This window comes from Ruditapes philippinarum, unplaced genomic scaffold (genome assembly GCF_026571515.1).
Source record: "Ruditapes philippinarum isolate M1 unplaced genomic scaffold, ASM2657151v2 ctg42_1_1_1_1, whole genome shotgun sequence".
In the NCBI taxonomy this organism is placed as follows: Eukaryota; Metazoa; Mollusca; class Bivalvia; order Venerida; family Veneridae; genus Ruditapes; species Ruditapes philippinarum.
In genome coordinates, this window is record NW_026859853.1 from 75,475 (window position 1) to 101,961 (window position 26,487).

A 26,487-nucleotide genomic window follows, 5' to 3' on the forward strand; every position below is an offset into this window, starting at 1 on the left:
GTCTGCCTCTCAACCAAAGGATCATGGGTTTGAGTCCTAATCGGGTGACAAGCATGTTTCTTCAAATGACACCAGTTCTGGTTGGTTCCAGGATATGGACTCGAAAGTGATTAACATAAGTTGCAAGAACTTGTTTGCAATCGAGCTTGAATAAATGTTTAAACCATAAGTTTGACTGTATCATAATATCATAATTATAAGGTATGTTTGGAGGATTTTTTTTTAATGCAAATATACAATTTCATATTATTTTCAATTTGATTACTTAAAAACTTTAAGTGATATTTCCAACTGTTTTATAGCAGTCAGATTTAGTTTTGCTGATTTATGTAATTTATACAAGATCCATTTCTTTCAGAATATTTTTTCTATGATTTATATGCTGTATAGAAAGTAGAGTTAGTGTATAAATTTGATGTAAATTTAGAATAATAATAATGGTAGCTTGGTGCATTATAATGTACTTCCATGGTAACATCACATACCCGTGCAGCTTTTGCTACTCTGTATCGGTAATTTTAAAGTTAGAATTGAACCTACATTAATTCAATATTGTCAATTTATTGGGTTTTTTTGCTAAGAAATTTTGCATAATTGTGTCTTAAGTGTTTGAAGACTTTTCGTGTCACTAAATTGCCGAAATCCTGAAATACTGACATCTGATTAGTTAACTCTATGGGTATTTGAAATATGCCAATGAACGGAAAGAATGATACAATGTATTATAAGTTGTAACATTGAACAAATTTCTGGTTCAATTGTGATTTAAAATTCAAAATTCCAGTTATAATTCTGGAAAAATATTAAAACAATCGTAGCTATCACAATATTAAGGTTCTTAAAGGTTTGAAAAAATAGAGTTCCCAATTATCACCAATTAAGTTTGTCTCTTTTAAAAGGAATTAAACTAGATTATTTTAACATTAACACAGTATGGTTTGATTGAAAACTGCCTGTCAACATTGGTGTTGATTTATTTAAGCCATAATTATATCAAATATTATGACAGATGGAGATGATACTGTGCTAATTCAATAATACCCAGGTTACTGTCTTTGTCCCCCATATGGACCTCTTGCTTATAAAATGAAAAAATAATCATTGAGGGAACCTGATATTTATAATTCGCTACTTTCTTTCGGTATGTTACACATAATCAACGGATGTTGAAGTGGTTGTTTTGTAAAGAATGTGTTATTATTTGCTAATAATTCTTGAATTTCATGTTTTATAATATCATTTACTGCACAGGCCGGGAATCGGATACCGTTAATGTTTTACTAGTCAGCTTCTAATCTATCAAATACCCGTATTGTGAAACCCTGTGTTTCATCTCTGTTACCCCATATATTATTTGCTACTTTTTTATTTTTTCAAAGAAACAAAAAAAGAAATAACTCTTTGTGCAAACAAGTTAGACATGTGTGCTGTTCAGGCAACAGGGGAGATAAAATCGTAATAAAAATAAGGTAAAATATTTGCCCTAAATGTTAGAGTATATAAATGTAGTAAAATAAAAGAAGTTGTTTTTATTATATCAGATAAATTCCAGTTCTGTGTAAATTATAGGGTTATATTTTGAGCTTCCCCTCTAAAACCTGTTCAGCTGGAAAATTTTAATAAAGAGCTGGATGAAGCTGAGACCCAAAGATTTTGATTAATATCTTATTTCTTAAAGTGTAACTGTAAGTAAAACTTTATAAAGCTTCCTTTGACAAACCAAAATTGTTAGTTAATGTTGTTTTGTTATAAATACAGTAATGATTTTGAAATAATTTTATTTCAACTGTGTCTATATAAATAGTGTAATTATTCATTCAAATATAAATGGTGTATAGATATCTAAGGGAAGTAACTGGAGTATCTTAGTTTTGTGTTTTAGAGATTTAAATAAGTTAAGAAAATGTTAATTAAGTACAAGAGTACAATTAAAGATTATGATGGCTCCAGTTTCTAAAATGTGCAGTATACTTACTGTCACAATGCCATATATAGAAGTTGTAACATGTTTTGTCTAAAGATCTAAAATTCCACATTTACTTCTAAGTTCTTCAAAAGAATCAATATTATATTTAAGTCACTGTTACATGTCTGATGAAAACATTGGCTGATTTGTCAATAATTAAACAAGTTGTGTGACTTTGTTACATCGGAAACTTGACTCATTTAAATGAAAAGTGCTAAAGCTAGTAGCAGCTGCTTTTTGCGGCCATTATTTTTTATCAGTTACCATAAATAGCTTAAAGAACTGTTACCGTAAATACTCTATTAAGAGTAAAGCACATTTAATGTGAATAAATCTATAATGTCTTCTGCCTGATGTTTACAAAAATTATTGTTAGAAATTTGAATTTTGAAAAATTATAAATCGAAAGTACTTGTTTGTAAGAATTATATTTGAATATTTCCCTAAGAGAGAATGGCGATCGCACAAAATAATTGCAGAATAGTTCAAACACTACTTAAAATAGCAGCATGATATTTTGTTCCAGAGCATATTATTATTATGTTAACATACAAAATTCATGTGTGTTAAATAACGGAGACATTCTTTGTAAAATTCTCTTTTGTGAATCAAACATAAGATTATGGAAAGAACATATTTACCATTGATAAATTTTACAAGATATTACATTAGATATTCTGTGCAGTTAATATTCGATACGGCATCTGAAATGTAGCACTTTACTGATAGGAAATAAAGTTGCATGTTTTAAATAATTTTTTCTAGGTTTGAAAAAATTTGCAATGAAAGTGGATCATGATTTAGCAAAATATATTGCAGAATTACTGATTAACATGTCTTTTTTATTTAACATATCTTTTTTATTACTACCCTTTATTACTTATAATGCTGGGATGTTTTTGCTACTAAAATTGTTTGAGTGGAACTGTGCAAGTTGTGTCACTACTGAGGAAAAAAAAAATCTGAACTAGTATTAAATAACTCTAATGGGACAAAGATTCCTATTACTACCCAGGAATTTTTATTTCTTATTTCTTTTTTGGCATATAAAATTTTGTCTGTTAGCTGTTCATATACTTATAGGAAAAAAAGAAAGAAAAAAAACCCTTACCAGTCATTGATTTAATAGGGGCATTAATTTAATGATATACGGTATTCCTTTCATTTGATTGCAAGCACAGAAGCTGGAGGGAGTTGCTCATGCAAGATATTTTGATGCCGGTGAAGAAGTTTAACAGTAGACAAGATAAAACTGTAGTATTTTACTGTCATATAGTTCATAATGTCATGACTGGTTATTACTATCAGTTAAATGTTTACTCCTGTGGTAGATGGTCTTATATTTTTTGTTGTTGTACTGTTAACAACTGAATACTTATAGTATGTGCGGGGAGTTTATATGGTAAAGAAGATACACTTTCTATTCATTGAAGTTGATATGATCTCGGATAAAGTGCTGTCACTACTTAATTTGTGTGCAAATTTGTAATTGTCATTTTTTTGTGTGCTGAGAGATTGTAGTAAGGGTATAAGATGTGAAATGGTGATTTTTAAGTGTTTTACGGAGATCTGATATTTAGAATAGCGAGGGTAGTGCAGCGTGAGAATTCGTGTTATGATAGTAAGATAGTATACTATGATCATTCAAGATTATTTACGTACTGTCAATCAACGATCTTGAAATAGGTGTAGTTGGCAGTGCTTATGTTACCTTGATTAATATACGATTATCGTGTCTTTTGTTTTTGTGTAATTTATTTAACGACATTTGAATGAAGTATATTTTTCTTCTCTCGCTATAGGTTGTGATATTGACGGTTCGGTGAGGAAAGACAGAAGATCTATGATAGTTGTGGATTAATACTTTGTAACTTCCCCGACACCCATAATTCATTCATGTGATTTAATAATTTAAAACGATGTTCTTTGGATTATAAACTTGTGATGTTTTCTGGATTATATAAACAACCAAGAGGTAGGTTATGAATATAAACTATTTTTTGTGTGTATTTGTGTGTGTTTTGTATATTCTTTTCTATTCAGAATCGGTTACACGGAATTTCCACCTGTAGCTTCGTTCTTTATGATGTGTTAAATACCGTAACAGCCTCTTGAATTCGGTAATTTTCCTTCTCGATAAACATTTTGCCATTCGTAAAGAAAAAATAGATATGCCTGTAATTATATGCAAGCAGATGTCTTCATGAAGAAAAAAAAACATGAATTTTTAAACTGATTTTTAAAATTGAAATAATGTCACGCATAATGGCATATCAAGAGATTGTCATTTTGATGTAAACTCCTGTACAATAGAAAAATTTTGAATTGAGGTTTTGTGGATTTATATTGTGTATATTTAATGAACACATCAAATGGACTTAAGAAGTAAAAAAAAATGGAGTTTCTTACCGCATTAAATAAACAACTATAGACACTTTATAAATATGTTATCAATGTCGCAAATAAAATCATGCTGTTTATGTTTACTTAAAGTTAATAATGAAATATTTTTTATGGAGACCTGACCTTATGTTATATACAAAAAACCTTCCTTTTTCTATCCTACTTTAAAATGTATGTCAGTTTTCAAGTATCTGACTAAAACACTCTAAAACAAAGTGTAAAACAATTTAGGAGTGATCATACAAATAACATAATAATAATTATACAAAAAAAATAATATAAGACATCTTAACCCATTATAGAACCTCGGATATTTAATGACAGTTTGACCCTTTCATGTAAATTATAATGGTACTTGAAAATAAAAAACATCCGAGCTTCTAAGGATTTAGAGTTTGGATTATTACTGATAATAAGCTACACAACTGAGTAACATTTACAAAAATAATATTAGATGGCTTAAGCCATTATAGGACCTCGGATAACTGATGCCACCCAGTTTGACCATTTCATATAACGGTACTTAAATGAAAACAAGTTTTGAAAATAAAAAACGTCCAAGCTTGTAAGGATAGAGTTTGGATTATTTTTGATTATTTCCTAAAGCTTGCTGAAACCCCTTACAGTTTTCAACAATTGTGTAAAAATAATATTTAAGACTTCTAATTCAGAACTTATCGAGTTAAAAAAGATAATTTAAAAGGTGAAACTGATAATTCTTGTGAAATATGCATATCAAATTAATGGCAATCCTATATAAAGAAGTTTTAATATTTTTATATCCGGGTTGGGTAATAATATGTTGTTTTTGTCTTTAATTATAATATCTATGGTTGGTATAATATCTACTGTTTTTGCCCTTTTGTATTTCCGGGGCTTTGATTATATATCCAAGTTAGTCTGCCAACATGATTTTATCCCATTTTATCATCATGTTTTGTTTTATTTTTATGTCCAGTCTTAATTCTATCCATTTTAGTCTACAGACCTTGATTTTATTTCTAATAAGTGAGTTGATTTATTTAAATTCTGTATCCAGTCTTAATTCTATCCATATCAGTAACTATATAGTTTTGTCTTAGACTTGATTTTATTCAAATTAGTGAATTGAACTTTTGTTTAAATCCTATAACTGATAAATTTTATCCATATGAGTGAATAGTTTTGGTCTTACATTATAAATGGACATGAAAGTATCTCAATTAATGCCTTGCTTTTCATCTCGTTTTGATTATAGTGAACCTTGCAACCTCACTTCATTATTTATCATGAGGACAGAATATTTGTTATTTTTGACAACAAAATTTAAATATGGCTAAGTTAAAGGTGGCAACTCGTAATTAACATAATAAAACCCGGCACATTTGTTGGTAATTAATAATCTCATGCTATGTTAAAGATTTGTCACATTTACTTAAAGTCTTTACTTTTAACATAAATATATTAGCTTTACATAGCAAACTTGTCGTGATGAGGTAAGGTGGTTAATTTATTTTTCTATTTTTAAAGTCTAGGTTTCTGTAAATTCATTTATTTAAATATAGGTCTTGAGAAATTCATTCATATTAATATAAGATTTGAGAAAATTTATTCATTTTGATACAGGTCTTGGTAAATTCATATTTGCTGAAAAATCTTAAGTTTGAATAACTTTAAAAATGATGAGAATCAGTTTAATTATAAATTGTGTATATTTTGATACTTTTAAAAGTGTTAGAGAGAATCGTAACCAATTTTACTTCAGTGTGTTAACATAACTATTAAAATATCAATGAGGTTTGATCAAAGCTGATAGTAACCCTTATGATGCTAAATATCTTAAATGATCTTGTTCAAAATAAATGACCATTAACTACATGTATTTTAGGGAAATTTTCAAAATATATATTCATGTAGTCTTACTGACCATGATCAGACAGCATGGATGTACTGATTTAAATCTTGGTCTGCACTGGTCACATGGGAAGATTCAGTTGCTGCCTTCCGGCTAAGGGTTAAAGAATATAAATTCTTGCATCTCAGACAGGATTATCTTCCGTTTTCACCGGTGCTAGAAAACTCTGTCTTACACCCCCCATGAAAGACAAGTCACATGCGTTAAATGACGTCATTGACGCGCGCCTTTTATGAATGAATCGCCTTCTTAGGATGACGTCATTTTTCCGTTATGAATGAAGTTGTATGTTCATACGCTACTATAAGAAAAAAGTGCGTAATGAGCATATCAGTTTTCATAATTTCTGTTCCGGAAATAATTGACATGCAATATGCAAGAAAAAGAATCAAACACCGGCTGTTGGTATAGACGTTGATATCAAGCTCTCGGGATAACTGTTTAGCGGAAACTTGGCAGAGCCTCGTTACTGCTGTAAACAGTTACCCTCGAGCTAGATATTCCGGTCTGTACCGGCAGCCGGTGTAAGATTCTTATATTATCACAAGATGTCGTGGTTTTTGATCAATTATTATTTCATTTCATATGTCACTTTCCATCATATCCAGAAAACTGACTCAGTTATGATTAAAGTGAATTTAATACAGCTTCGTAAAGCTATTCATAAAGTTCAATCTGAATATAAAATATGTGACATTTAAAAAAACATGCTTTCTGGTATATTATGAAATTATGTTGCTATATTTTTGGAACGAAGGCATTAAGTGATAAAAATTGATATTTTCTGCAGCAGACGGCAGATTTCGTTACAAATTACTTCTACTGCCGCGGTCAATAAAGAATTGTTTACTTGCATGAAAAAGAGATTTTCTGTGTTAAATATCAATATATGATGCCAAATTTGGCTGTAACATATAACCATAATGTGAGATTGTCTTAAAAAACATGTTTTAAGTTTTAAAATGATCATTTACTTTTCATTGTCATAGTTACTTGCAAAAAATCTAGCAAAAAAATTTAGGAGATATTTTTATCAAACGTATTTGTTCAAGGATTTGGTCAGTAACGTTGAAGAGTCTCTGATAGTTGATTTTGCAAATGACAACTAAAATTTCAATTAAATGCTATTTAAGGTCGCACTCATCTATAACAGAGGATTCTTAACATGAATTTTAAGCCATTTCTGTAATTTTTATATTTTATCAAGTTTTTTCTTTCAAATGTAGAACAAGAACACTGGCTTTCAAGGAAATACTAATTTTTTTAAAATTTATTTTATTTTGTTGTTTTTTGTTTAGTCTTTTGTAAACAGGAATTAAATTCATAATAAAAAGTAAATAAGTAAGATTATTATTATATGCATGAAAAAAAAAAAATTCTTCTATGTACATGTATGATATTAAAAGAAATGTCTTTTCCACATGATTATAAATGAAAAAGTTTCTAAATATTGCAAAATAAAATGATGATTCAGTTTTAAACAATTAAGAAAATTAAATAATAAATAAAATTTCCCAATTAAAAATAACAACAAAACAATTGTCTTTTACTTCATGCAGGAACTTTATTATTAATTATAAATCATGAGGAGGCTAATTATAGCAAAAACTGATAAATTAAGAAACAATTAGGAAACAAAACAATCAGTGGATCATTAATCATTTAGAACAATTTATTAATAATTAGTCAAAACCCAGTTCCAAGAGACAATGCGTGGAGCTAAATTCATGATAGTAAGCATTGTATTGTAAGAATTTATTTCCTCTTTTATTTCGCAATGGTTTGTGATTGAATGAAGTGATTTCTAATCAAATTTGCTGACACTATTTTCTATAATATTATAGGATAATCATGTCTATGGTACTGATAAAATTTGTAATAGGGAAGTTAAAATTATTTTGTAAGGAAAAAAAATCATGTACTTATTGTATGGTTTACTAAGTTTATACAAATTTATTTTAGTTTGATTGTGTTGGAAGCTATAAGCTTATTGAAACACACTAGAATCAGTTCAGTACTAAGCAATGAGTGTATAGTTTCTTGCTTACGAAAATAACAGCTTGCCCCTTACCGGGTTTGAACCCATATGGTCAGAAATCCTTAGATTACTAGTCTGAGGCGTTAACCACTCAACCACACGCCACCAATGGTTAACTTTAACTCTTTATTTATTTGTCTTGAAATATATACAGTAGATGAAGCAGATTTTCATGATAGCTTTTAAATAGGTGATCTGATATTGTATGAGTTATCATAAAAAAATGTTTAAATTATATTTTTCAATTAATAGCCAGTATTTTTGACATATTAATTATGTTAACTTACTTAGTGACTTTTGTTATTCTTGAACTTGATAATATTCTTTGCTTAATATGATTATCTCAGGAATGTCTGTATGTGTGAAATGTTTTTGTAAGACTGTCTAAGGTTTTTTTTTTTTTTTTAAAAAAACCTACCCTGAAACTTGCTAATTAGTGATTAATTGATTGATTCATTCATTCATTCATTCGTTCGAATCAAACTAAAAAAAAAAAATTTGTAGAAAAATATACTAGACAATTTGTTTACCCTTACTTTGATAATTTAGCCATTTGTTATTAGCATTGCAAAGCACCAAGAAACAGACGGGAAACTATTTGGAAAAATATGAAGTTAGTCAGTATACAGGCATTATGAACAGTAAAGAAAGACAATAATTTTGTATATTTATGGTAAATGTAATACAGCAGTGAATAATTTATAGACTGTACAAAAGAAAATTCATCTCATCACTTCTACTTATTGTGTAGTCAGCCATTGTTGTACAGTCACTCAGATATAAATTAATTATTTCAACAGAATGTACCGAATAATGTCTGAAACATTTTCCTTCAATACAGAGCTGTTTAAACACTGAATCATTAAAGTTTTGCTGCCCCTTACTGGTAGTTGGTTTAAATCCCTGTAGGGCGTGGTGGAGGTGTTGAAGTTTTCACTCCGGATCACGGCAGTAAGCCACATTGAATTTACCAGAGCACAGTTCAGCTACTGCATCATTCTTGGACAGGCTGTCAAGCAGTTTACCAGTACTGAGTTGCCATCATTTTCGAAAGGAATGAAAACTTCTGCACATAGAAGAGCAGAGGTACAATGTGAATGACTGTAAAAAAGATTTAATGATCAATCACAATGAAAGTGACTTTGGGCTAAAAGTATACTGATTTGACTTATATACTGGCTTATGAATATGAATGTTTATAACAGTGCACCTAAGAACTACCTCCAGTAGGAAGAATACCCCTTAGGACTCCTCCAGTACGAAAAATGCAGCGATGGGGCGTCCACGGCCAAGTGACTTCAAACCTCTTACCTTTGTTACTAAGGTTCGAGCAGCGCAAAAGTTTTTTAATTCAATTGGTGAGAAAGCTATCCAGCCAGCTTACAGAATATCAGTGGTTCTACTCAGGTGCCTGCTTGTGTCTGAAATAATGAATAGAGGGGAACCTCCATCAGTAAAGCAGGAAAGTCACTATATGACTTATACTGTATTTGTGCGACCCAACACCCCCCCCCCCCCCCCTACACACACACCAAAAACAAAGTACACCTACAACTACTGCACAGCTAACCCATAGGACTACCAATACCAGTTAAAAGAGCTGAATTTTATACATTTTCACTAATTATGTCAGTGTGTTAAAAAAAAGTTACAAAGTTTATAAGTTTATCTGAAATATAATGACATCTTGATGATTTATTGTAATATACAAGGGGGAAAAAACCTTCCTATTTTATTGAAATGTAATAATTTAGCGTTAAATCACCAATCTATAGAAGTTTTTATTATAAACTTAGATAATTATCTATAATTTATTTTTACTTCAGCATGACTGTTAATTTAAAAAAAAAAATCACCATTGCAGCATTAAGAAAAATTTCCTTTTAGCGAAAGTTTTATTATTGTTCAGAAATAATTGCTGTTATAAAAAGTTTGCCACCACGGCCCTGCCACCATATTATTGTTGAGATACTATCTTTTAAACTGCCGAATAATTATTGCTTCATCTGATTTGATATCAATGGTAAATTTTCTTTTATTTGTATAACTTTATTTCTGCTAAAAAGAAAAAATGCTTGATTTCTACGTTTGTCAAAATTTCATACGTTATTACACAACACAATTAGAGGGCAATATGACGTTATGCTATTACCCTATGGTATTGTTGTGCTGTCAATTTATTAGTAAATGCCCTGTCGACAGTCAAAGACCTGTCAAAATTTTGACATTATTAAAAAACCTGTATTGATTACCTTTGTAAAAGATATGGGTAAAAAAGGAAAAACAAAAATGCTTGGTTTCATAGAGCTTTTGTTCTATTTAATCTAAATCATATGTTTTGTCAATTGAATACTTAAATGAAAATTATATTGTATAAGAAAATTTAGATCTGTTTATTTTTCAAACAGATTTATGTAAAAAAGTAAATATGTATATATTTTATGTATTTTACTTATTTTTCTTAACCTCAAGGCATTATATTTATTTTTGAAGTTCCTGTCCAAAAATTACAGTTGATATACTTTCTTATATATAAATTGTTGAATTATGGCCCCTTAAAAGGCAGTATTTTCCAATTTACAGGTCAAGAAATTCTATGGTTTAGAAAAGATGCAAGTAGTTTCAAAGTCAGATTCGGATGTTAGGACTGCAGTATCCAGAAATATTGAAAAAAAGTTAACTTGGATTGAAATTTACACAAAAGTTTATCTAGGGAACAATACGTTACTTTTTAAGGGACTGCATAACTAGTAGTGCCTTGCTCTTATCATCTCAAAAATAGAACTGTATTTTGTCTCTGAAAAAAAATTGACTGAAAAAAAAATCACCCAATGTGAAATTTGTTACAGGGTTTAATACTTCGGACATATTTTTTCAGTAAATCATATAACATGATAGTCTAAATATCAAAATTGATTAAGACTTAGTCATACAAGTTCATGTTGATCTTAAAAAATATCAAAATTCTCATTTGTAAAGCTATTTTTGATGAACGCGTTCTCTCTTTACCAGCATGTGGCCGATGATTTTTTGATGTGACGCGTGCACAATACATCACCATACCCTTATTGTAATGGTAAAATGTCTGACGAGATTTTTATGGAAAATATATACCGATCAATCAATAGGTGAAATATTCTGTGAATGTACCCGCCTTGTACGTAAGTTTTTTACGATCAAACTGTGTGCCAGGGTGAAGTTTTGTGTTTTTGTCATAGAAAAATGGTCAAAAATACATTTATTTTGAAAATATAAAGATAACGACCATCTTGTCTTCTATTGATGGTATCTGTCATTTTGTAGCAAGGTGTAATATTTATAATATTAAAATGCTTCAACTGCATAGCATACTTTGATAATAATTAGACTTCTAAATATATGGAATGGCTTTGCTCTAATAACCCATTCTTACAGGGAATTTTAATATCAGAATGCAGAAAGCTGCCAACATAATTAAGCCTGGTCAAACTGCTGGCCTAGGTTTAAGGCAGGCTAATCACCTTATATCACATACCTGTGCCACTTTTGCACAAAAAATTGCCATGCCAATTGAAACAGTAGCACTGTTGCCAAAGATTATTTTTTTATTCTTGTTATAAATGTGTGAGATGTTTTCATCTACAAATAATTATAGTGATATACGTTCTCATGGCCGCACCATCGGAAAAGAATTTCTTATGTTAAACTTTTTCATTGAAGATTTAAAGTGCACTTTGTAGTGGAATTCTGAAATATGTTGTTGCAAATAGAACAGAAGGCATGCACTGTGAAAAAAACATGTTGAACATATTAATGATACTTACAAAACAATACCTTATACACAAAAGAGTTTTTATACCATTATAAAAGACTGTAGCAAGGTAGGTCATTAGAGATCGACTGTAAGATCGGCCATTATCTCAGGAGCCTGTTTTAAACTTGAAACAAACTTTTAAGATTTTTTAACGATTCTGCGTTCTAAAAACTTTTCATGCTGAGAATTTCAACACAATCTCTACACAGAATCGGAATCTGTTTTTATTTTATTACTTACCAAAAGGCGTAGATATCTTAGGTGCCAAGCCACGTGTCGATATCACTTGTGAAAAACATCGTAGCTTTTAAGAAAATTATTACTTTTTTTATCCTTTTGATCTGCATGTACTTTATTTTGTTGGCTTACATCAAACAAGCTTAAATCATGATTATTATGTAACGAAGGCATGTCGACCTATTTTTTTGCTCCGTTCTTTGTGTAGGAATATTATTATAGGAGTATGTTATAACCTGATTAACTGAAGAATGACGGTAATTAAACAGAATTGTTAACATGACATTGTCTGTTTTTTATGTTGCACTTTTCTCCATGATCAGAGTTATGTAATACCGTAGCTCGTAAATTACACAAGAACAGTTTGCTTGTACAATTCGATGATTCATTCATCTTCTTAAAGACCTGTCCTCCATAGACCAATAAAAATAGACAAACATCGGTTAAGTTTATACAAATTTATATTAGTTTGATTGTGTTGGAAGCTATAAGCTTATTAAAACACTCTCGAATTCGTTCCTGGAGCCAACCATTACTAAGCAATGAATATAAAGTTTTTTCTTGCTCAGGGAAACAACGGCTTGCCCCTGACAGGGTTTGAACCCATGCGGTCAGCAATCCTTAAATTACTAGGCAAACGCATTAATTACTATGCCATGTAACCACTTTTTGTTGGCCTGACAGTAGGCTATACCAATATTGGTCTGATTTTATGCTAGTTAACCAGGTTTTCAATTTTGAAAATCCTGGTTATTAGATTGGGGTATGGCGGGCGGATGGGCGGGCGGGCGTCAAACGAAATTGTGTCCGCTCTGTAACTCTTCAACCCTTTGAAGAATTTTGATGAAACTTCAGACAAATGTTTACCACATCAAGATGACGTGCAGAACGCATGTTCCGCATGGCTGGCTCCAAGGTCAAGGTCACAGTGACATTAACATTGAAAATCCTGTCCGCTCTGTAACTCTTCAACCCTTTGAAGAATTTTGATGAAACTTCAGACAAATGTTTACCACATCAAGATGACGTGCAGAACGCATGTTCCGCATGGCTGGCTCCAAGGTCAAGGTCACAGTGACATTAACATTGAAAATCCTGTTTACATGATTTTAACTTGATTTGGCAGTCAAAGGTCATATCATCTTTGGAGGTAATTTAAAAAAGATATGATATATTATTTTCATGTCTACTTTGTAACTTGTTTTTCATTATACAGAGTTATCAATATAATTATAGTGAACAAATTCTTCTGTGCTGAACTCGTCCTACATTTCTCAACGGATTTTGTTCAAACTTTCACAGAAGCTTTGTCATCAAGCACCCTGGCACATATTGTCGGGGTTTTGTGATTGGATAGTTTTTGACCTAATTATGGCCCTTTGTTTTTTTCCTTATACATAATATTATAGTGAACACTTCTTCAGTGGCAATTCCTCCTACATTATTCATGTTTTACATTGCACATAGTTACATTGTTTGTTGCTTGTATTTGTATTTCAAATACAACATATTTATCTACAATGGTGATAATTGAAAACCTGGTTTCATGGCATTGCCATGTTTCTTGTATTAGTTTGATGGCCTGAAAGTTCATCAACATTCCAAAACCTTCAAAAAATAAGGGTGAATATTTAAAGCACAATTTTTGTTAACGATACATACCTCATAAAATGTACTACATGTATGAAGTTTAATGTCTCAAAGTAAAATAAAAAATACAATCAAAACAGAAACAGAAATCAACCATGCATGACAGATAATATTTACTCAAACAGCTTACTCAATCTTATGTGATAGGTTATCAGTTTAAAATTAAGTTTACTAAATGGTTCAGAAATATCAGAGAAAAAATTTACAGCTGACCTGTTATTGCTTTGTATATATTTCAGTTGTAAATCTTTGAAGCAATACAGGGCTGTAATGACCCTCTTGCCTATTACCCCAATGAAATTTGGAAATCTTAAAATCTAAAAACCGCCTCTGTGGTCAAGCGGTTAGAGTCGATGACTTCTAATCCAGTTACCTCTCTGGCGTGGGTTCGATCCCCGGGAGATTCATGGTAGTTTAGCGCGGAGGAAGGTAGTCTAGAGTACTGGTGTAACTCTCCAGGAATGTTGGTTAGGAAACTGCCTGAAATATTGTGGGGAAAAGGCGTAAAATGAAACAAACAAACAAATTCAATAAATGATATTAAAAAATCTTTAGATTTTGTGCTGGCTGATCTTGGTATGTACTGGTTACATTGCAGCCAACCAACAAAGGGTTTAATAAGTCTGCATAAATAATACATACACAAATCTGACATTGTAAAAGTTAACCAGAAATTTCATGTGAACTTTTGGGTTCAACAATTATCCTCCAAAAACAAATTATTCTGTAATTCTTACAAAAGCATAGTATTGCCTACAAAGTGTCTGCAACTGAAAACATCTGAAGATAAAAAAAAAAGCAAGTTGTCAAAATCACTTTGAAATGCTGTGAGTTTCCACTGTGAAATAATGTTTGCTGCATGCAGGACAAGATATAAAATTATCATCAAGATCTATATACTGCTTTACTCTCCTGTTTCTATTAGATTACATGGGAAATTTTATTCTCAGAACATGTAGTTTTGTATCAGACAAAACATGTCGTTTAATATTTACATGCACTATAAAACCAGGCAGGTCTGGTGTGACTCATTGTTTGACTTTAGTTTCCAGTGAAACAAGTTGTCATGGCGATGATTTCTGTCATATTATGTCACCTTGAAATATCATTTAATTCATTTAGCATTTTTCATTGTCATCTTCTGGGCAGCAAGTTCCTGCTTGGTAGATTATGATAATTTGAAGAGTGGTTATCATATCAGATCTAATTTCAAACATTAAATGCTTATAATATGTTGGACAGAGGAAAGTGAATGAATAAAATGTGTATTTTCATTTTTATGCATTTTCATTTTCCGTATTTTAACTGTAAAAATTTATTCTTCACTGCAGTAAATCATATTTTCCATAATTTCACTGTTGTCTTGCCAGACTACTTTCTTCTGAATTCAGCCAATACACAAACTTTAAGGAGAAATATGAAAAATATGTTTCAATGCAGTGAAAAATAAATTTTTACAGTGAAAATATCGAAAATGAAAATATGCATAATATATAATTATTTCATCAATTTTCCTCAATAATAATGAAACTATATTGATTTAGAATGGTACAGCAAATCTGGTATGTGACATAATCTTAAATTTGTTTTAAAAAAAAATGAGAGCATAAAAAAGTACATATGTGCAGATAATAGTAAATATTTTTAATATTTTTCAAATAAAAAGAAATAAAAATTTGACCAACCCTTTTATTATTTGGAGACAGGGAATTTGGAGAGTTTTATAGATTCAGAGTATTTAATTGTGCAATTTAGCAGAAAATTAGAGTGTTACAATTTATTGATATTTAAACATTTTTGTTTTATACATTGCAGATATATCACAAATCTCCAGAAAATACTATAACAGAGTCAATCATTTATAAAACAGTTGTGTAGCTATTGATAATTTTGTGTATATTTGAGAAGTTAATTCAACAGACAGTAGAAATTGATAGATCAATGTTTGTTTCCAATCCTCTAACTTTTATATAGCCTACAATCATTCTTGAAAACATCATAAAATCTTCCTATTTCCCTCCACAATCCTTTCATGTGAAAAATGCTTGGCAAAACTTGCCTTTTAATTTGATTTCTTGTTTGTGTTCTCTTCTTTTTTTGTATTATTGAAAAAGATGCACCGCGTCTATTTGGGTGGCCCTGGCTTTGCAGTAGTATAATGTATTTTAAAATGTCATGTGCTAGCAGATATGTAACTTATTAATGTCTTCTTTTATGTATAATTAACTAATTAATTTTATGAATTTATTTATAAATATGCATATCTGCCGGTGATTATACAGTTATCCCCTTTTTCATTAAGTTAAATTATATTTTTTCACTTTTTTTACAGGAGGTGGGATTGCCACATACTAAAGTCTTAACACTGATGATTTGTGATGCTTAATTTGAAATTTATTTTTTAAATTAAGAAGTAATTAACATGATTAAGATTCTTAATTGGTTTTTCTAATTTGACCAAAAATTTCTGCAAAAGTGTATTTCCCATCCCTAATTAAATGCACCCCAACAGATCATTTAATATTAAATTAATCTCTGTAAATGAAATTCACATAGGATTTTTTTTTCATATTCTTCACAATGTGAGGACCAATTATTGTAGAAGATTTATAATCTTTCTATTAAATATACAACTTCTCTACCAAGTTTTAAATTCTGATCCTTGTAGAATAGGTTGATTGTATTAATAAAAAAAATTGTTGATCTCTATCATCATATTAATTTTTGTATCTGTTAAGCCTACTGCAATTTGAAGACTTGATGGCAGAGTTGTTGCAGTAGTTATGATCTCTAAAGGTTCATTAGTATTTGGATATTTATGTTTGGAAGTTGTCAGCATGCATTTTTTTAGAACCAAGGAGTGCCTTAATTTGTGCCTGAAATAATGCACCGAGAGGGCACTGAGAATTCTCTCCCTCAGTAATGCTGGAATGTCACCATATGGTCTAACTAGTCACTTGAGTCTGTTTAACTTCAACTTGAAAGAAACATAATAAAATATAAAAGATTATTATGATATTATGAGTGTTATGAAAATGTTACCCCTCAAACACATTATCACTTGTCTTTTTTTGTCTTGTATACAGATAAATATATTCAAGTGAAATTTTCATGTTTTCTCATTTTTCTGTGGCATCTCAAAAAAGCCTGGCAGATGTATAGATTTGTGTGTTTGAAAAAGGAGAGTAAAGCCTTCCACATCTTATCTGATGGCAAAACTGTATTAAATCTTACTTTCTCACATAGCCTATAAAAATTTTGACAGATCTATTCCCTCATTCAGTGTTGTTTGGTTTTTATGCTGAGAAAAGAAAATGAGAATTTGTGGTGTCATGTTTTGAGTTAGAATTTCTCTGAACTTTCAAAAAAAAAATTGCTCATTTTGTTGAGTTTTGTTCAATGGAAGGATGGTAACAAGTGCAGAAATGCTAAAGCAGTCCAAAGGTGCCAATTTTACAGACAAAATAATAATAAGTAATGAAAATCAAATTATACAAGAGAAAGAGCTAAGAATCACAGGAAAATCTTTTAAATTTATCAATTTTAAAAGTCCATTGAAATGATAAATTCAACTTAAAAACTTATTTTTTTTCCAGCAATATAATTATTTGAAATTAATTAATTAGTTAATTAATTAGTTAATTAATTAGTTCTAACTAGTATAGACTCTTCACATAGGGGAAAAGCTTCAAGGATCACTACTGATTTCAGAAATTTCAGACTCCCAAAAAAACATTTTTTTTTACAAATAAAACTTAAAGCAAAATTCAAAATACAAGGTTTTCAATCAAAATTTCTTACATGTATATCTCACTCTTACAATAATCTATATTGCTGGTTCTGCTCATTTTGAGTATCTAAATAAATATATCATTATTTAACAATAGATAATTCATATGTCAAGGTAGAATTGTGTTAAGCAACATTCAACAGGGGAAATGGGTTATTTTTGAAAATTTCAGCTAAAAAAATTCAGACAAAAATAGAGGAAATAATATTGAAAAATTCAAAACATCTTTACGTAAGTGGCTCCCTGTGTGATTTGTTCATTGAAATTGCAATTTTCGCTATATATCAAACCATCTTTAATCTTTTCTGAAATTGTATTTATCTGTTTAAAATTTATTTTTTCAGACCTTCCTTTGAAGACGGCCTGTTATTAAGAAAAAAGAAAGATGACTCTATGTTTTATTGTAAATAGATAGGGGCCTTGATAGATGAAATTGATTTTATGGTATTTTATACCCTTTGATGGAGATAGGAATCTTATGTCATTTATATGTGAAAACTCAATTCAAAATAGGGAGTACATTTTTGAATTTAGATTAAGTGAAAGAGTAGAAATCAGAATTTTTACTGTTGCTAACTGTAACTATTCTTTTCAAATCACTGATTTATGAGCTGAGAAAAAATGCAGAATTTGCATTGAAATTTTAGATGCGTTTTCATAGTAACAAACCCTTAAAAAGAGGAGATTTTAGATTAAATCTAGATTATATCCAGCAAGTGTAAATGCCTGTTACACTAAAGACAAGAAAAGCATTGATGCAAAGCATCAAAGGGCGTCCAAGCAAGAAATGCAGCAAGTGAAGATGAACTAGTACACATATGATGACAAGATATTCTTATAAACTACCAGAAATGTATACCACTTATGAATGAGCGGACGAAAGACATTGTTCATTATGAACTTTGATTGGCATGCTAGAGATTACAGGCTGTCCAGCGTCCCTAAAATTCCTAAAAAATCCTAATTTTTTTCAGTTTGGCTAAAATTCCTAAAAAAGTGAAAAATTCAAAGGGAATTCCTAAAAATGCCCTATTTTTTCACTGAAATTCCTAATTTTTTTTTCATCTTTTGTTATAAACATACTTATAACTTGTAACCCTGCGAAAATGATCGCGGACATAACAAAGTCGACTATGTTTTGAACATGGTAAAAAATGATTTGGCCATGATTTGCCAACTCAAAATTGGTGACATTGAAATGGTTTCGTTTCAACTAAAAGTAACTCTGACTATGTCCGTAACATTGCTGTTTCATAATCAAAGCAGTTGTTAATAATCATGTTGACAGTTTACAACACTACCATATCATGGTCCTGAAACTTAAATCATAACCATATTATTCACTTATTCTGGAATATTTTGACATTATTTTGCCAACTCCAGATATCTTGAATTTTATGTTTGTTCTTTTTTTCCAAATGACTGAAGTGGTCCATTTGTATCATATCTTATTTGAAAATGATCATAATGAAGCTGTTGTAACACAATCTTAATTAAAAACATGTATAAATAGTTGTCATAAATTAATGTACAATTTGTTTACTCGCAACTCTTATTTAAATCTGCATAATTTCAAAACAACATTGTAAAGTACTAAATGTGTTAACATAGACTTTGCAAAATTAATTCTTTCCCTCATACTTATTTATCCTTAGGAGAAATTGCTTATTTTGCCACAAAGTTATCAATTTCATTCAATTCTTGTTCTTTTATTCATATGGTGTAATTTAGGAAAATGCAGGCTCATATAATTTAATCACACTCAAAATAATTTGGTAGTTCAATAATATAAAGCTCATTTCCATTTACCATGTACATACAATTTGCAATTATATGATCTAGAACTGCAATTGAATGGTCTGTGTGATGAACTATTTTGATGTGCATTTCTGTGTGTTGGTTATAGATGCTTCCCATTTGTCAAAATGACTGTACTATTACGCTAATGCCTTTTTACTTCCTACTTGTACAAAAAATTTCATTTGTCCATAATTATTTAAAAGCTGCATTGTGCATGAATTTCACTGTATAAGAATTCCTTTTAGACACTCATGGTTATAACATTCCCAAAACATAGGTAGAACATGTTCTTTTGACATGTTCAGCAATTGAAAAAATATTTCAAATATGATTTGAACATGGTTTGACTATGACCATTTTCGCAAGAGAGGCAGTTGACCAGTGTGTCCACACTGGTAGACACCTTTGCTCTAACTAAACTATAGCATTATTTGTGAGTTACTTTTGTGTCAAATATGCCAAGGTAAGCCCACATCATGGTCCTTTGGGGCCTTAGTTTAGTTATAAAATTCAAAATTTTAACCCTAAAATTTCTATTATGTACCCTAAAATTCCTAATTTTAGCCCTAAATTTTTTAAAATATTGCCCTAAAATTCGCCCTAATTTTATGTCGGAAGGTGCTGGACAGCCTGAGATTAGAATATTACTTGTTATTTCTTTATGATCGTGGTTATTAATAGCAACGGATATACATGTATGCAATCATTTATAATCCATATGTGTAACGCATGATCAACACGTACCACACATTTGTCCCTTATTATGTACATGTTATCGCTATTAGCGAAGACCCCCTTAAGGTATCTGTTCACACTTTAAGTTAGTAAAAATATGACACTGGTTATATTACCATGTTGATCATGTTGAGCATAATAATTATTGTTTATTATACAATAATTGTAATATCTATTAATTTTAATTAAAAAAAAATACAAATTTTATGAATATTGTTTTCTTTTATTCTTTTTTGTGTTTTATGTGCTATTTTAATACTGAGTTTTTACTACTCTTTTTTATTAAAATTGTAAAACAATTTTTAAGAATTCAATTGTCATTATAAGTCAAAGCTTAACTGGAAAAAGTCAGTAAATTATGGTTTATCTTTCAATATATAATATTGTTTATTCTTAAACCATGTACATGTACATTGTATTTTTCTTTATCATTTTTTAAATTATCGATCAATTGAATAATTCATAAAATCTAATTTGTAACTTTGAATAATTCCTCGGCATCTTTACTAAACACGGATAACAAATTGAATAATTAAATAAAATGTTTCAAAGTTGATAATGTCATTTTAATACCATAAAAAATGTACCTTTTTCTCAATTATTGTACATATCACGGATTTATATTACATATAAATCCGTGTACATATTTATTGTTTTTATCTCATATAGATAAAATGAAACATGCTATTGTTGTTTTTTTCTAATTGTAACGATATCAAACATCTACTCCAAAACCGGGAGAGACCGGACAAGGCAAACCCTATAATTGAAGGACAGACATTGACAAACAGTATCAGACTTGGTGACCAATGGTTTATAAAAGGAGGAAAGATCATACTTGGATGACCAATGGTTTGTTTTCTCAATGCAAACCCCATACATGGAGGACAGACATTTTACTCCTTGGGACCAATGGTTTATAAAAGGAGGAAAGAACATGGTTGGAGGGCCAATGGTTTACTAAAATTTCATACTAAATTAGTGTCTAAGCACAAGACTGACTGCTTGACAGGGTCCTTTGTCCATTAGTAGGGCAGAAAAGTCTTCTTATGACCTAAGCTGTGTAGACATGACTAAAAATTCAATGAATGAAAAATATCATCAAAAAGTCCCAGATATTATTTTCGTTAAAAAATCAAAATTTCAACTGAATCTATAAGCCATGTTAAAAAAAATGATACAGATGAGAAAGTTGCTTGTGTATTAGTGTTTCTATTTTAGTTTAAATTGGTTGATGGAAAGCTAAATTTAGAGAAAATTATTCAGTTAATTTGAAAGTCTAGTCTTTGAGCATAATATGAAACAGATGATCTCAAATTAATATTAAATTGAAAATGATATTGTCATGATTGTGGGAATTGTTGTTGGCAGCGGCCACCATCACTGTATCTACGGCAACAGCTTGTTGCTGGTCTGAGCTTTTCTTTATGAAACAATTACACAGTCAGTTTGTCTGTATGCTAACTTTAATTTCTTTCTTCTTTTGAGATTATGATCATTTTATAAAACTGTCGGTATCAAGCACATTTGAAAACAGATCCTTTGGTCAGAGCTAAACCAGTCTATCTGTCATCTTTATTTTCCCTTCAGAAAATCTACTTTTGCGCTGACGTTCAAATATTAATATAATCATTCAGGTAAAGTTTTGTATAGAAATATTTTATTTTTATCTTCAACAATTTTTTAATCACCATTTAAATGTTTAGACAGCCTGAGAGACTGTGTCTCATATTTGGTGCCAAGCAGTTACTGGTGTGTGAAGAAAATTCGGATACAGTCTGTTGCTATATGTATTTGAATAGCCATCAATATTTTCTTTCTATTAGATTATAGATGAGTTTTGTTTATATTTAAGATTGCATCCAGCTTGATATAAATGGTAATCCTTTCTTCAAATATAAAGTTATCATGCAGCGAAATCTTGTGAAAATTTCACGGCTCCCGTAGCGGAAAATTTGTATTCTTCACATTTTACAAAATTAAAATGAAGAAGTGTTTTTCTCTGCCTCGGGCTTAATCAGATATTTGTGTGATACATTTATAAAGAAATGAAGATTTTTGGTCGCGATTTTGTCATCATGTCGCATGCAAGAATGCTTGATTTACGAAAAGTTTCGCGTTCTTTGTTTACCCCCGTCGACCTACATGAAAAGGACCTCCCTCAGTGGGTTGTGTATTGTTTCATTAGAATGATATAATATAATAAAGATACTTAAATAGAAATAAAGATACACTAAATTGATATGTAAAGATATTTGACACCTTTTGTAAATATGTAGCAGTCAAATTTGAGAAGTCCCTAAATCTCTACAATAGCCAAGACTATTAACTTACAAATGACTATCGGACATTGTTACAATACATAATATAGATAAAAAAATTATAAAAATATTGTTGGATCTTGTAGATGAGCGTTTTTCAACAATACTTGTCATATTGATCAAGGATAAATTTTTTTATCATTTTAAAACATTTTTTCGCGTAAAGTTTTATGAAAATGTTCTAATGACATAGTTTCGGTGACTAAAATGTCAAGCGTTAATATTTATATGTAAGCTTCACTGCATTGTACTTGTTATTGTCACTTTGCTGCAATTAAAACTACTCAACTGAAAATATTACATATAATATGTTAAGGCTGCATGCCTCCAAATGAGCCAAAATATTTCAAGAAAATTTAACTTAAGATAAATGAAAAAGGAGTTTTTATGATAAGTAAACTGATTCAAGTAAATAATTTACATGCCATGTGCAATTAACGACTGTTCTTGCATTAAATTTTATCACCATATTTCTACTGCGTGACTGATGCAGTAAGGGCTATTTTAGCATATTTTGACCTCTTATTTGTAATTTGTGTGAATTGAAAGTGCCACTTGCAATATGTAAAATTTATTTTACTTTTAAATACATTTTTAAAATTTTCATGAAAATAAGCATGAATCTGGAGGCATGCTGCTTTAACATAAATATTTGGATATTTTTATAAATGTATATATGTAGTTCCAAAAGACTATTATAATAACATAGTAACCTTACAAACAAAATAAGATTACTATGTACCTTAGATAGAGGTTGAATATTTTGATAGTCATCACTCTAATGGCATGTAAATATATGTACAAAAAAATGAACACATTAAGTTTTATGTACAAAAGTACGGGTATTGAAAATATGAATTTCATGGTTTTTTGTGCGCAGTTTATCAAAATAATGGCTGCAGTTTTGCGACTATGCAGGAGACTTGGGTTTTTTTGTTACGATTGTTATCTGATAGAAGATCACAATCTTAATGTCGTAATATTTTTATCTAATCTCAATAATATGATAAATTTATCCGTCGCAGAAAAAAAATTAACGGATATTATGATGCTCAGTTAGGAGGTTACAGTAGTCACTCCTTACGCTTGAATGAATATTATGGAACTTCATCGGTCCAATCAATAGGAAAAATTTGCATAATGTGCAAAACACGGGTGATGAAAAAAGAAGTTTATGATTCATCGAGAGACACAAGTCTCTGGGATGTTGAAAGATAGAGTATTGATTAAAAATCAATAGCTATAAGTCCCGTGTGACGAAAATTGACATAAAGATGGCTTACAATTTCCGTTGTTTAATAGTGAGTTATTTTTTTGATTATCAGATTTTAGATTGATATTCCTTGCGATAAATTGTGTTTTTGCGCTTTTTTAGTGGTGATAATGCGTTTTTGCTCGGCATGCAGATTCATTAATGTTAATTATTGAATAGAGCAATTCTGTGTTTTGAAATTACAGGAAAACTGTCGCTATCGACAAGTCGCTTCATTAGATGAAGAAAAAAAAACTTGTCAAACATAGGAACTCTATGTTGGTCATTTCTTTTTCATTAAAAATATAAATTCATTAGTGCAATGATTGTCTTTCAAAGTGTTTCTAGCAACCAATCCTTCTGTTTTATTTCATGTGTCAAGCTAATTGCGATAGTTAAAGCGCAAGATTAAGACATAAATAAAATAAAAGAACATGTTCCAGAGATGAGGAGGGGGAATGAAATATTCAATGTTGCAGAAAACGAAATATTTCATAGTGTGTAAAAAGCTCTCATGAACTCAGATTATTTAAGATAGATGGGTTAACTGTTTCTTATTTTGTGAGACTTATACAGACTTATTCTTTACTGCAGGATTATATTATTATGAATCGTAACTTGTCAAAACAAACATTTTCGGACTTTCAGGATAAAGAGATTGCAGAGGAGGGATTAGTGAAGTAAATAAAAAAGTAAAAAGGTCAATGACTTTGTGTACCATTGTTTCTGTAATGACTGGAATTCAGAATCACCACTATAGGGTGTTTCCCCTGGAAGGTTTTGCTGGCTGGAAATGAGGCTCTTGTATACTTTAGTCTGTCTGATAATAATTAGAAAAAGTCATAGTTTCTTGTATACTTTGACTCTGATAATAATAAGAAAAAATGTTTTTGTTGAAACAATGTAATTTACTCATTGTCAACAATTATCATAGCTGTGCTTTGACATCGTAACCTTTCTAAAATAAGTTCTTTATTGAACAACATATTAATACTTCAATGAAATCTGACCTACCCGGAGTTTTCTTGAAACTAAACAAAATAGTTCTTTCTGTTTAACTTATGAAGCTACCAACCTGAGTTCTGTCTTTTTGACTAAATAATGTTTTGTTAAAGCTGCATGCTTCCAGATGAGCTGAAATATTTCAAAAATATCAAACTTGAAAAGTAAAAAGATTTAAGATTCAAGTAATAGTTCACGTGATTGTTAAGTACAAATCATGACTTGGATTGCAGTTCCAGTGTGCAATGCATACAAAATACTTTCTGTGTTCACTTCACAATATTTTACTTTGAAACACATCTTCAAAATTTTCATGAAAATTAGCTGAATCAGGAGGCATGCTTTAAATAACCACAATATCATTATAACCATACATTTCATGCAGGGTTGCTTTTTCCATTTTTTGAAGATAAAAAATAAAATTGTCAGATTAAATTTTGTATTAAATTGTGTCATACATGTTATATTATTCTTCTTGTAGGAAGAAAATATAAAAATTTCTGATCAAGAGAAAGAAAGCTGCTGTTGTTGCTGATGTTTTTCTCAAAATTTCATGCGTTCAAGAAAAAAAGAAAAAACGAAGAAAAAACAGAAATCCCATAACAAATTTGTAGACAGTTTTATTTTAAATGAAATCATTTTAGCTTGATTTAATTTCAACTGATATCTTTTCATATGTATTGATTTATTTTATGATTCTATTGTCAGATGCAGACAAAAATATTAGAGTCTCATTTCTATCATTATTTATTTCTATAAAAGCTGTGTTCACACTGGGAGCTATATTAAATTTTTTTTTCAATCTCAATCTGGCACTCACTCGATGCACGTGAAATTTGACATTACGGAAAATACGGAAATGCAGTTCATGCAATTGAGGGTGATATTGGTATTATTACATTGATGAATTAATGATTCTGAAGTTATCAGCACGTTAAGGAATTGCCATTTTTGATGGTATCACTCGTGCATGCTCGAGTTGTTTTTATGATGATGCAACTCGGCACGAAATAATTGAATGGCTAGTCATGTGTAAACAATTCTATAAAAACAATGAATGTATGAAAATATTAATATGGCTGGCTGTATTAAAGCCCTCCTCTTATAAAAGAGTGTAAATGTATTTTGCAGATGTTAAGACTAAAGTGTCGGATTTGAAAGAAAAATTGAACATAAATGATGCAGTTGTTACAAGGGTTTTTGTTTGCTTTCAACAACATGGTTATGCTTTTATTTTCACTGTAAGAGTGGATGTTACTTGTACAAGTTCTATCAAAGTACTTGAAGTGCTTGTCATAGAATTGTTTCGTCTCACTTTATGGATTTTGTCCTTTTAGTACAGGTAAAGACGTGCTTTCTCTCGAACATAAAATGATGAAAATAAAGAGTCAGATTTTGATACAATTTTATGTTTTTTTACATTGATATTGTTTGCAATGTTTTTCATGTCTGACAATTGTTAGAAACATTCTTTTATGGAATCTGATAGTTTAACTTATGTTTCTTTTTTCTCGAGAGTTTTGAAATTTTAGATGATATTTTACCTAGTGCCATGGGTCAATTTTAAATTGTGGCTTTGAATGCAGCTTTATTATTGGTTGATTTC

At 30.1% G+C, this 26,487-nt stretch overlaps 1 protein-coding gene across 2 annotated transcripts in view; it reads left to right on the forward strand.

The window, feature by feature from the left end:
- Positions 1-26,487, forward strand: part of LOC132758113 (inactive tyrosine-protein kinase transmembrane receptor ROR1-like) — a 203,355-nt gene that overhangs the window by 19,171 nt on the left and 157,697 nt on the right. Inside the window, exons 1-2 of one of the 2 annotated variants that reach the window (XM_060749621.1) lie at positions 3,449-3,587; positions 3,769-3,941. In XM_060749621.1, the coding sequence (XP_060605604.1) occupies positions 3,911-3,941 (31 nt within the window). In that variant the 5' untranslated portion in view covers positions 3,449-3,587; positions 3,769-3,910. Of the gene's footprint in view, positions 1-3,448; positions 3,588-3,768; positions 3,942-26,487 lie in introns of those variants that run through there. The other variant, XM_060749620.1, reaches the window with a different exon arrangement.